The 12,385-nt window shown below is 40.3% G+C and overlaps 1 protein-coding gene across 4 annotated transcripts in view; it reads left to right on the top strand.

The window, feature by feature from the left end:
• celsr3 (cadherin, EGF LAG seven-pass G-type receptor 3) overlaps window positions 1-12,385 on the top strand; it is a 110,605-nt gene that overhangs the window by 77,927 nt on the left and 20,293 nt on the right. For all 4 annotated transcript variants that reach the window (XR_011690731.1, XM_071475234.1, XM_071475235.1 and 1 more), the window contains 6 exons: window positions 2,348-2,546; window positions 5,907-6,095; window positions 6,182-6,368; window positions 8,413-8,580; window positions 9,495-9,621; window positions 10,563-10,769. Coding sequence is in view for 3 of the 4 variants with exons in the window: in XM_071475234.1 (XP_071331335.1) it covers window positions 2,348-2,546; window positions 5,907-6,095; window positions 6,182-6,368; window positions 8,413-8,580; window positions 9,495-9,621; window positions 10,563-10,769 (1,077 nt within the window). In the remaining variant the exon portion in view is untranslated. The remainder of the gene's footprint in view (window positions 1-2,347; window positions 2,547-5,906; window positions 6,096-6,181; window positions 6,369-8,412; window positions 8,581-9,494; window positions 9,622-10,562; window positions 10,770-12,385) is intronic.

Below are 12,385 nucleotides of genomic sequence, written 5' to 3'. Positions count from 1 at the left end.
AAAGAGACATAAATTGTGAAACACGACTCAAAAGCCTGGTATTCTGAGAGAGAGCAGTTCAAATGTAACAAATGTTCAATACAACCAAGAGGAATCCTGAAGTGTGCTTGTTGTCACGCCACTGTATCATCCACTTGTCCTGTGATCTGTCTCCTGCCTGTCTTCATTCTCGTTTTCCATCATCACCACTGAGCACAAGCTTCTGTCTATGACTTCTTCTCTCTCTCATCCTCTCTCATCCTGTTTCTCATTCCCTCTCCTCCCTCTACAATTCACTACATTCTTCCTATAATGCACTATAAATATATATATATATATATATATATGTGTGTGTGTGTGTGTGTGTGTGTGTGTGTGTGTGTGTGTGCATTATGTTCCTTGTTTGTCTGAGGGATTTCTTGTGTATTTTTTCTCCCCAGAGCATTATGTGAGACTGCAGTGCTTTATTGGGTCTGGTGCAGTCTGACTGCAAGGAATTATATTGAGCACTTTTCTCTCCCTTTTCCTCTCTCTCTCCCTCTCTCTCTCTCTCTCTCTCTCTCTCTCTCTCTCTCTCTCTCGATCCCTGATATTACTCTTTGTTTGTTCATAACATTTTGCTGTAGCTGTGCAATCTAGACTATCTATAGCAGATTTCCATCCAGAGTCACAGATACTCCATTAAAACCATGGAAATGGAGGCACTATGGATACATGGCCACATGACGGTGGTAAAATCTGCTATTAATAGTGTGAGGAGTTGTTTGGAAGTTTGTTTGTTTTTTTTTGATTTGTCCACAAATTGTTTTCCATGTTCTTGGGGTCCCGGTCAGAACAACTAGACTGAAGACCATAGACTGTATATAACGATGGACGTAGCCTCTGTGACATTACCCATAGGTTTCTGAGGAGGTGTTTTGAAGCTCAGAGTGGAGTGGGCTGCTCCAACGTCCCTTTGTCCATCTTGGCACTCCCTGACTCTGCCATCTCCCCGCTAATCAAAAAATGGGCAAAGAGGTGGAGCTGAGACTTCGGTGCATACCAGTTTGTGGCCAGCATAAGCTCACCCACCTGACACTCAATATTGCAGAACTTTAAGTCTTAATAAAATTTAAACAAGTGAAATATATAAAAATTCACCCCCTGTCATGAACCCATGGCAGGAAATTAGCTATAGAGACCAAAACTGTTTTTTGTACCAGGCTGTAAACATGTTTATTTCTGCTGTTGGGCATTTTAACACGGGAGTCTATGGGGATTGACTCACTTTTGGAGCCAGACTCTAATGGCTATTCGGGAACTGCAGTTTTTGGCTTAATTTTTCAGCCTTGGAGGTTGCTGCTTGCCAAAGACTTTACAGTGAAGCCCACTTTAGATTTCTTTTCTCCTCAACCAAAATCAGGCACGATCTTTCTGCCTTTGCTACTCACTCGATTACTGTCCGCGCTCAGAATATTTTACAAGGCTGCAATGCATTATCAGTTGTTCTGTGGCGAGCCCAAGCCCAGGCCCTTTCCTCTCCTCTTCAATACACTGATATTCTTTGCTTTTGTTTGCGTTGTGAAAAGATCTGATTCTGACTCAACAGTCACAACCACTTCACTTGTCCTTTTCCTCCCACCTCTGACTTCGGTCTTGTCTATCCTCTGAATTGTTGTGCTGAATCTGTTGCATGGTTTGTGTGTACCTGCAGCCTATCGGACTGCTGTATAAAGCCATATGGGCTTTAGAGTCAAAACAATTAAAATAAACAAAAGATACGTTGAAGAAATACAAAGTCTGTTTGTAGAAATGATGCAATGTGGAAATCTGATTAGAAATATATTAATTATTATAATAAATGTTATTAATACAGCACATTTCATACACAAACTGCAGCTGGCTGCTAGTACATTACCAGCCCCTCACATGGTCCCCCAGGTGTAAATGAGTCATTGATTGGGTGACCAGCAACTATGCACACCACTCAGTTCTTTATCTCAAAGTCTTGGGATGAGAACCACTGCTCAAATAGAGATTTATAGCAGCCACCACAGTTTTAAATCTGTATTAAAAATTTAGAAGAAAAAATTGTAACTCGTTGTCCCTGTGGAGGGAATTGAGCTTTGTTAGCGTTATGCTGTTATAAAAGAAAAACATTCCATCTTCTTGTCAAATTCTCCAGTCTTTAGAATAAAGCCTCCTATTCTTTATGTCTCTCTCTCTTCCCTGATACGCAGTGCTGTCTTTTCCATTGTCTGAAATACACAATCACATGTGGTCTCTCAACAGACGCAGGTCCTGATAAGCAGAACGCCAATACTCCCTAATGTCGTTTTATTCCCTCCTTCCTTCCTTTAATAATTATTCCTCTTCTACTCCTTACCAGAACATTCTGCGAGGCTGCAGCGTGCTGTTGGATCCCAGCACCTCTGGGCTTTGGCGGGCTCTCGCTCACAGTCAGAACCACATCCCAGGTGGTGGTCCGGCCGAGCTGACAGAGCTGCTGGAGCAGTACGCCCAGACCCTGGCCCAGAACATGAAACTCACCTACCTCAACCCTGTGGCGCTGATTTCTCCCAACATAGGTGAGTTCAGAAAGACTGCACACAGTCACAGACATGATACAAAAACTAATCACTACTAGACCCAATAAAAGAGAATAAGACAGTAATAAAATCATAATCTTTACAGACGTTTTCTCATTGTACTGTAAATCACTGCTGTGAAATCAGCGAGAATGACTCAATGTAAAGCAGCAGATGAACAGTGCTAATGCAAATAATGATGGTTAAGCCAGCGTGCTGGCAGCCACACACAGATGAATTTCACACTCCCACACACACACAGAGCAGCTGATGCTTTCAACACATCACAAAAACCCTGAAGCGCTGTAGCACAGGCCAGCATACATCATTTAATATACAGATGCCAAACACACTATGCACATAGAGTAACGCCCACACACAGATGCATACACACTGATTATGACATGAGTATGACATCATGTGCTTTGTGTCATTTTGGTTCTGGCATCCAGTTTCTGTGCGTGTTTTCTGTCACTCTAGCAATGTTGAAATTACTGTTAAATAATCTGGGCCACATACAACAACAAGAGGCGTTGAAATAGCAACAGCAGCAGCTCTGGCAGGGATAAAGCCAGACAATGAATTTCACACTCAGTTAATGCTCTTAGCTACACACACAGATTGAATTCCTATAAAATACCATACACCCCAAACTCATGAAACTCATCAAAGTTACCAGCTACTGAATCTTGCCTCACCAGCCTCTTCCAGTGTAGTTTGGTAACGTGGCTAATCCTGTCAGACCTGAAGGAAATATAAAATAGCCTTGCCTGTATTGGCCAACATGAGCTGACTTTTTTTATTTATTTTCTGTGTGTCTCTCTCTTACTATACTATATAACTATATTTGCTTCCATTTTGAAATTCATCCAAATTGCTGTTAAATAACCTGAAACTGACAGCCTGATGCAGATTCCCAGACGGAGAGCATGGCATCAGCAGCAACAGTGAAAGCAAAAGGAATGAAAAACACAGCCAATGCTAAATTTCACACTCCTACACACGGTTAATAGTCTCAGCCAAATGGGATAGGATGGATAACATGGGAAGTAATATGGACGGACCTGACAAAAACAAATCTGTTAATCTTCAATATGTGAGATTATTTTATTTATTTTTTGTAGTTGTTGTTGCTTATTAGAACCAAATTTCTTCAGTTTTATTTCATACAAAGCCTTTATCCATCAAAATTTCATTTCATTTTTAAAATCAGAAACACACTCTTTCTCCACACTCATACTTGCACACACACGCACACTGAGGCAGTTTCTCTTTGCCATCTGTATTTCGTACTGTTTCACTTCTGTTTGCTGGGTCAAGTGTTCACTCATTATTGAACACTCCACATTGACTATGTACTACCTGTTCGCCACATTCGTTTGTTTGCCACTTCAATCTCTCTGCTCCTGTGTGTGTGTGTGTGTGTGTGTTTGTTGATTTTGTATTTCACACTCTCAAATCCACGCAGAATAAACTGAGACAACCAGTCTGGCTTTGAGTAAAATGGGCAAAAGTGATATTCAGCTGAATAAATATACACAGATTGGATTATGGTGTAAGTTTCGTTAACGTACTGTCAGAGCTGCAGGCTAAGCCACAATAAATAATTTCCACGTTCAGTTTAAGACATTAATATTACTATGATAAACAAAGACAACGATGAGTTAATTTCAGTCTGTTGTGGCCTCTAGGCAGCAGTTTAGTTTGTGTGCAATGAGGTCAGACATGGCAAGAAATCTGCTTCAGTGCTTAACAACATTAAATGCTTCTGTTCCAGTGGAAGAGGATCTAAACCTTTCACAAGTGAAAAGCTTATGTGAAATTCACTTTCGACTTGCTCATTTCATACTTTCAGGGGAAAAAAAAAAAATATATATATATGTGTGTATATATATATATATATATATATATATGTATATATATATATATATATAGATTAGCAGAAGTAACTGATCAACTGGAGGAGTCTGGACTTTATTCAAGCAACGTTTTACCATCTTCAGCAGGTGTTTAAATGAATCAGTGTCGGGCCCTGCACCAAATCATCTTCATCAGGGTGTTGCCTCAGTGGCAAAATACAAAACTCTTTTAATGAAGTCAGTAAATGTTTCCTCTGTTATACCATTTTAACACCAAAATGATAAACAGGTTTTTTAAACTGCAAGGAGCGATGTCAAGACATGCACTTACAGAGCAAACAGACATAAGCAGTGGAGAGAGTGTAAGCTGCTAGCTGCTGCACACTGGTAAAAGCCTGTTTAAGTGTCAGAGCTTCCAAGTGAGATGCTTTGATCGGTGTTGGTGTGTTTTTAAAACTTTCGGGCTGCAGCTCACTCTTTTATCCCTGAGCTCAGTGTAGCCTCTGTGTTTCTGGTTTAACAGCACCGTGCTGGGCAGTTGACAGGTCTGTTTACAATGTCAGTGTGCTCTGAAAGACGCAGGAAAAGAGGCGAAATTTAACAGGTTCACGCTGGTGTTTTGTTTACATCAATGCCGATCGGAGCTCGAGCCAATAAATATCCACGTCTACTGCAGAGTCACTTGACCCAGGTGTGAATGCCAATAATACCCTTTTCCATTGCTGACAAAAGCCTGATGTTAGCGGGTCTTAGCGGGTTTTTAGACCAGTGGAAAAGGGGCTTTACTTTGAGCTCCTAGTTGAAAGAGCAACAGCACACGCTTTCTAATGGAGCCAAAAAAATAATGCAGACACACATGGGACAGGATGGAGAGTAATGATAGAGAGCCCAGTCCCCCTCCCCTCACTTTTGGGTAAGCTTCTGTTCCAGGGGCTTTCATAGCTCTCTGTAAGGAGGGCTTCATTCATCTTTCCTCCTCACAGTCAGAGACATTACACTGGGGTTGGCTGCCAGTCGTGTTCATGAAATAGTTGCCTGATACTGAACTGACTTGTGAAATTTGAGAACTTAATTTCAACAAAGATAAATAGAGAAGACGAAGAAGGCTTTGACAGGTTTGTTTTTTTTTTTTTTTGAGCCAAGATTACATAAGAATTATTATTTCTTTGTTAAAATGATGAAATGCTCCAGTACAGTAATTGATAGCCACTTATCCTAAAATATGGACCAATGACATTGATTCTGTGAGAGGAAATATGTTTTCTGGCCGAGGCTGTTGGAACCGGGGCTAGATTAAAAAGGGGGCAGGAATGTGGTGAGAAATACTGCTAATGCTGCCTGAGGTGTGAGATATAATCAGATTTATTTCAACCATTGCCTCCAGGTATCTCCAGGTATTTGGTGAATATCATTTTCATGTTTAGTATACTGCAGATTGACAAACACCTGTGACATATTGTAACCACAATTATGTGTTCATTTGTGTTTATCTCTTTTTCAGTCATGAACCTGGACCGCGTGGAGAACCACACGCATGTGCGGAGGCGTTTCCCTCGTTACCACACCACCCTGTTTCGTGGTCAGGCTTTGTGGGACCCCTATACTCATGTGATACTTCCCCCCGCTGCCCTGATGCCACAACGACAGCAACAACACAACTGGAAGGAAAAGGAGCGGACAGAGAAAGATTGTAAGAGATGCACAAACAGATATAAAGGTTTGAGAGTGTAAGAAACTTAAACTAGAGAATATACTCACACGACTTCTCCATTTCAGCCTCACCTCCTCAGAACTCTGCTCCAGCCCCTGTTAGTATCTCAGCCAATCAGACAGGAGAATACACTGCAGCCAGACGCACTGTGTTGTTACCAGAGCCGCCCATCACCATCGTCATCTTGTTGATCTATCGAAGTCTGGGTGCGGCCCTCCCTCCCAAGTACCACACAGACCGACGAGGAGTGAGGTGGGAATCAGTTGCACTCAGAACAATAAAAATCTGATTACAGCAGCTCTCAGATCCTTCTGTGGAAGGAGACAGAGTGGATAAAGAAATCCAGGCTACTACCTTTGTGTCTTTTATTCAATAGCAAACAGTAAACCAAAATTGCTTTTATATACAGTATAGTGGCAAGAAAACGTATGTGAACCTGCACTGACTGGTGATAAAATGTGATGTGATCTTCATCCTAGTCAAAAGTATAGACAAACACAATGTGCTTGAGCTAATAACACAAACAACTTAATCTTTGTGTCTTTATTGAGCACACACTGGACCTACAGACCTGCTTCAGCTCAGACATATTATTAGTCTCTCTTCAGATCATTCCACAGGTCTGAGCTCTGAGTGGGTCACTCCAAATGGTGGATTTTCTTTTTTTTTTTTAAGTCATTCTGCTGTAGATTTACTTTGATGTTTAGGGTCATTGCTCTGCTGCATCATCCAGCTTCTACTGAGCTTCACCCTCCCTCACATTATCCTGGAAAAGACCTTGATAAAGATCAGAATTCATTTTCCCCTCAGTGATTTCTTACTGTCCCAGAGGCAGCAAAGCCCCAAATCATGATGCTCCCTCCACCGTACTTCACCTATGGGATGACGTTTTCATGTTTGTATACAGTGCCCTTTACACCATACATGGTGCTGCATGTTCTCCCCAAACAAGCATAGTTTCATCTCAGTCCATAAAATATTTTCCTACTCATGTTGTGGAGTGTCAAGTTGCTTTTTGGCAAACTTCAGGTATAAAGGATAGGAATTTTGTGCCATTGTTTTTGTATGGCAGACTAATGAAGAGAGATGTGAACCAGCACCAATGATTCCTTTGAGCCTTTAGCTGTTACTCTGAGGTTGTTACCTCACTGATCATTGTTGTGTCTTTGGACTTTGGATTTCAGCTGGCTGCCCACTTCTCAGGAAAGAAGCCACAGAACTAAATCATCTTCATGTATAGAGAGTCTGACTTTGGACTGATGAATACAAACTCTCTGAGATGACTGTGTAACCCTTTCAGCATTGTTCATATAAACAATTTTTGATCTCAGTCTTCTGAGATCTCTTTTTTGTGAAGCATGGTTCACATCAGAAGATTTTCTTTTTATTTTGTGAATAGCAAACTCAAATGCAATTTTTTTATAAGTCAAAGTGTCTATAAACCACACCTCCAGTCTGGTTCCATTGATTTGCCTCCAGGTTTGATAACTTCTGACTCTAGTTAGCTTCTGTTAATGAATGTTTTCAGGATGGACAAGAACCATACAATGATTTGTGTTATCAGTTAAAATAGATTGTGTTTGTTCATAATTGTAACTTAAATGAAGATCAGATCATATTCCAGGACAAATGTATATGCAACCAGTAAATTGCCAGGATTTAATCAAAAATAATAATACATGCCATTAATTGTTTAGTTTCTAAAATGCTAAAAATAGATCCCATCACACTTCCCTGAAGCCAAAGAGCCATCTTCAGACTGCATATTTGTCAGTCCAGCCCTCAAAGATATTCTGTTTACAGTCATATGAAACAGGCAGGAAACACAGAAAATGCTCACATTTGAGAAGCTGGAACTAGAGAATGTTTGGTATTTTTACTTGATAAATGACTTAAATGATTAATTGACGATCAAAATTGAAGTTAATTAACTTTCTGTCAGTTTAATGATATGTTAATGGAGTTAGGGCTTCATTGCTGGGTGTCTATTTATTTTTCTCTCTTTCTCTCACACTATGCCTCTTTTTCTCTCTGCCCTCTTCTCTCATCCCTCTCCCCCTCTTCTCTTCCTCACCTCACCTCCGGGCATAATTACTGAGTAACAAACTGCACAGTTTTCAGTGGGTGTTCAATAAACAGTCATTTGTGTCTCGTCTAGTATACCAATCTTGTTCCACTCTGCTCACCTTGGCTTTGCGTTTTTTTTGTCTTTTTTTTTACCTCACCAGAATCAAACTCTACTTTCTGTCTGATGTAGTAGCTGTACGGTAACTCTGCTGCTCCTTTTCTGCCCCAGGCTTCCCAGACACCCGGTAATGAACTCCCCAGTGGTCACAATCTCTGTCTACAACAACCAGACGTTTGTAGGCGGACACTTGGACCAGCCCATTCTGCTTGAGTTCAAGCTGCTGGAGACGGCCAATCGCAGTAAGCCACTGTGTGTGCAGTGGAATCACAGCAGTCCGTGAGTACATATTAATGCATGTACATCTTCATATACTGCTACACACATACATACTTTATGTGAGGACTGGGTATTGTCATTTACCTTGTGATGATATATGATGCTTGTTGTATCAATACACTGTATTGATACAACTAAAACTCAGTGAGTTTAAACTATCTATACTGATATTCATAAGGTTCTATGTATCATTTCAAGACACTATGGAGGCACTTTTTGTGCCTCTTTATCTAGTAAATCTGTGGAATGAATGTAGATATCTGTGCAGTGTTTTAAAATTCTGTAGCCTGATTATGTCTAAATATTCACAGAGAGCTGAATGCAAAAATACCCACATTACTATTCAACTTTATTGTGTTGGAGAGTCTCTGGGAAGTCGATTTTTTATTATTCATTAATTTGTCATGAAACTATTGTATTGATGAGTTTGGGTTTGTCTTGTTTGCTTTAGATATATTCAGTATGTGAATTAGTAAAAAGTATGAAAGACTTTTTTTCTGCAGACCTGTCATAATAGCAAAAGCATAGGTGTAGCTAATAACAATAATGACGGATCAGTTTCATAAAGCATCCCACTTAGGCAGCATGCACAATAACAAGGCTGTGGAACTGGCTCTCCTACATGGAATACAGTCTTTATTAATGTAATTAATCACATCTGGGTATTTTCTGTTATAACTGTAGAAATGCCAGCTGTGAAAAAGGTTTATTTATGTTTTAATAAAGCTTTTTTACAGCTGACATTTCCACAGTGTCAGTTGCCCATCGCACCCCAGCATAGAGTGATGATGTGTATCCTCATATTGTGCATATGAGGATATGAAGAATTAATTCAGAATCATTTAATTGTAATGAATTGATATTAGTGTGCTCACTAATATTACCCCCCCCTTCTCTCTCTCTTCTCTCTGCAGGTATGAGATAGGAGGTTGCTGGACGGTGAGGGACTGTATTGTGGTGTACAGGAACACGTCTCATGTCCGCTGTCAGTGCCAGAGACTGGGCACCTTTGGTGTGCTGATGGACAGTTCACAGAGAGAGGTCAGTGATCTGTCAGAGAGCAACTCACAGCTTCACTATGTGAACCACATATTTAAAGTCATTTAATTTAATTTTTATGGCATTTATCATAATGAGGCAGAAAGTGTACATTTACTATTAATTACCCTGCTGCGTGGATGCACAAACCTGTTTATGCCAGTGTGTAGGTTTTCCTTCTTTTTTTTTCTCTGGACCATCTTAGCTGGTAATTGCTGGATTTAGTCTGTGTAAAACTTTAAAGAACTAAATCCTGACTGACATTCTGAAGGCTAAAGGTAGCCTTGTTACAGCTGTAGCGGATTGTCACAGTTTAATTCATACCCCTGCCCATGGCACCGCAGCATACTTATCAATGATATGTATCAGATCTTGACATTTGTCAGACGGAAAAAAGGGAAGATGTGGAATCAGAGACCTTGTGCCTTTTAATGAATTTAAAGTTGTAGATGTCTCCAAACGCACATAGTTTACACTGAATTTAGCATTTCACTAAAACATTTGCTCAGTATCATTAGTCAAGCACAATGAGAAGAGGAGTATCCCATTTATTTTTATTTGAGATGCTGTAGATGTGCTTTCTGTGCATGCACAGGCAGTGATGAATGATGAGAAAGGTCTGCTAGTTTGTTCAGTGTGTTGTTTGATCATCCTCACGTAGTTTAAATAGTTTTTAGTATTCCTTCATTTGTTGTCTGGTTTCCTTTATTTTCTCATTTCAACGCGTTAAAATGCTTCATTTTTGTCTCTTTGCCTTTTTTTCACCTCATGATTTTTCATCTTTTGCTCAATCTTTCTACCTCCTTGCCTTGGCTCCCCATTTTCACTTATTGTCACTATATGCTACTTTTTCATCTACTCCTACCAAAATAATATAAATCCAATAGCACTCTCTCTTTCTCATCTCTCCACCCTTTTACCGTCTCGCTCCTCTCTGTGAGCAGCAGTTGGAGGGGGATCTGGAGACGTTGGCGCTGGTCACATACTCCTCTCTGTGCGTCTCCATGCTGGCCCTCCTCCTCACGGTTCTGGTGCTCTCCTGCCTCCGAGGCCTCAAGTCCAACACCAGGAGCATCCATTCAAACACAGCAGCGGCAATGTTTTTGTCAGAGCTTGTGTTTCTGCTCGGGGTCAATCAGACTGAACAACAGGTAGGTGTTTCTACTTTCTACCCTGTTTGTGATGTCTTCAGCTTCTTTGTTAGCTTTTCTACCTTTGTCCTATTGTCTCTACATCTTATCTCAGTACTTCCTTCATTTTCCCTCCTCTTTTTTCCTTTTTCTCATTTCCTTCCTCTCTCCTGACCACCTTCTCTCTTTGTTATGTTACATCACAAATATGCATGTGTATGCATGCATATGCATATTTGTGTGTGTGTGTGTGTGTGTGTGTGTGTGTGTGTGTTTATGATTTTAAAGAGCAGCAAGTCTTGTGGGGTGTTGCAAATGTGTGCTCAGTCAGCATGAAATCTTATTAATTAAGCTGTATCCCCCCACACAGTCGACTGTACAACTCTACACTGCAGCTGGTTACTTCTAGCTGAACAATATGTTCTCTAATTCATGTGCATCATGCTTGGGAGAGCATGTAGCGCTCTCAGCACTCGTGTGTGTTGGTGTGAACACTATTTGTTTTTGTTTTTTTACGTGCTTCTGCATATTTTAGTCTTTCTATCTTCGTGTGTTACTTGTAGTGTTGGTATTCTTGTGTGTATATATCAGTGTGCGGGGGTGTAAAATTCAACGTCTGGCTGTATCACTGCCAAAGCTGCAGCTATTTCTGCATTGTCTTTGGCTGTGTTGTTGGGAAGTTGCACTGAGCCTCTTTTAACCTTGAAATCTGGGACATACAAGTCTGCTTTCCTCAGCTTAAAGATGTTAAATGCTCAGCTGTGTGTTTCTCAACTGACATAAGAGTCCATGAAGGCTGAGATCGGTATTTTACATTTTAGGAGCTCATCCAGAGTACTTTAATACAACAGCTTAGTGATGCTAATGTCAATCATATTTATAGAATGTTTTCTTTGGTACAAATTGAAGTGGAAAAGTTTAATTTGATATATCTAATTCGACTGTCAGTCATGATAAATAAATAAATAAATAAATAACAGTTCCTACCCTAGTTGTCCTTTCACCAGTGCCACCCCTTGAAATGAAAGCCTTGCATAATGTACACGTTGTCTTAGGACTTTTCAGTATGAGATGATGCCAAATTGCTGACATACTGCTAACAGCTAACATTATACTATTTGCTGTAAATCAGTTCTTCTTTGCTGCTCTAAAACAGTGGTTGCCAGTGGTTGCATAGCGCAACTTCCCTGGAAAAACTGCCGTTTTATCTGGATGTGAAACTACTGTGAACAACTCTAACTACAAGTAAACCCAACCTGCGACCTGGAGACAGGATCAGTCACATTTTAGTCCTTTCAACTTAAGCCAAAATAAGAGGTCCTGGTTGAGCTTTTTAAACTGTCACGTACCTTTTCTGGTGTTTATATTTGATGAGAACATAAATGCTACAAATGAACAAATCACACCAGACTACCGTTTGTTCTCAATTGATTTTGTTGTACTTGATATTCAAAGTATGGCTTTGAAAACTGGCTGTCTGTTGCCAACAACCATCTATTTTAACTATCAAACCTGTGTGTTTTCAAGTTGTCTCCTGTGGTTGGTTTAGATTTTGTTCTTACTTCTGACAAACAGCACCACAGTTCTCTTAGATGACAGTTACTCGCACTTTCAGATGTGTCAGTGCTGTAATTCAG

This window comes from Trachinotus anak, unplaced genomic scaffold (genome assembly GCF_046630095.1).
Source record: "Trachinotus anak isolate AG129_WGS33_773 ecotype Australia unplaced genomic scaffold, CSIRO_AGI_Tana_v1 ptg000004l, whole genome shotgun sequence".
NCBI lineage: Eukaryota > Metazoa > Chordata > Actinopteri > Carangiformes > Carangidae > Trachinotus > Trachinotus anak.
Note: the sequence above shows the minus strand (reverse complement) of the source record. Positions and strands in the feature narration are given on the sequence as shown.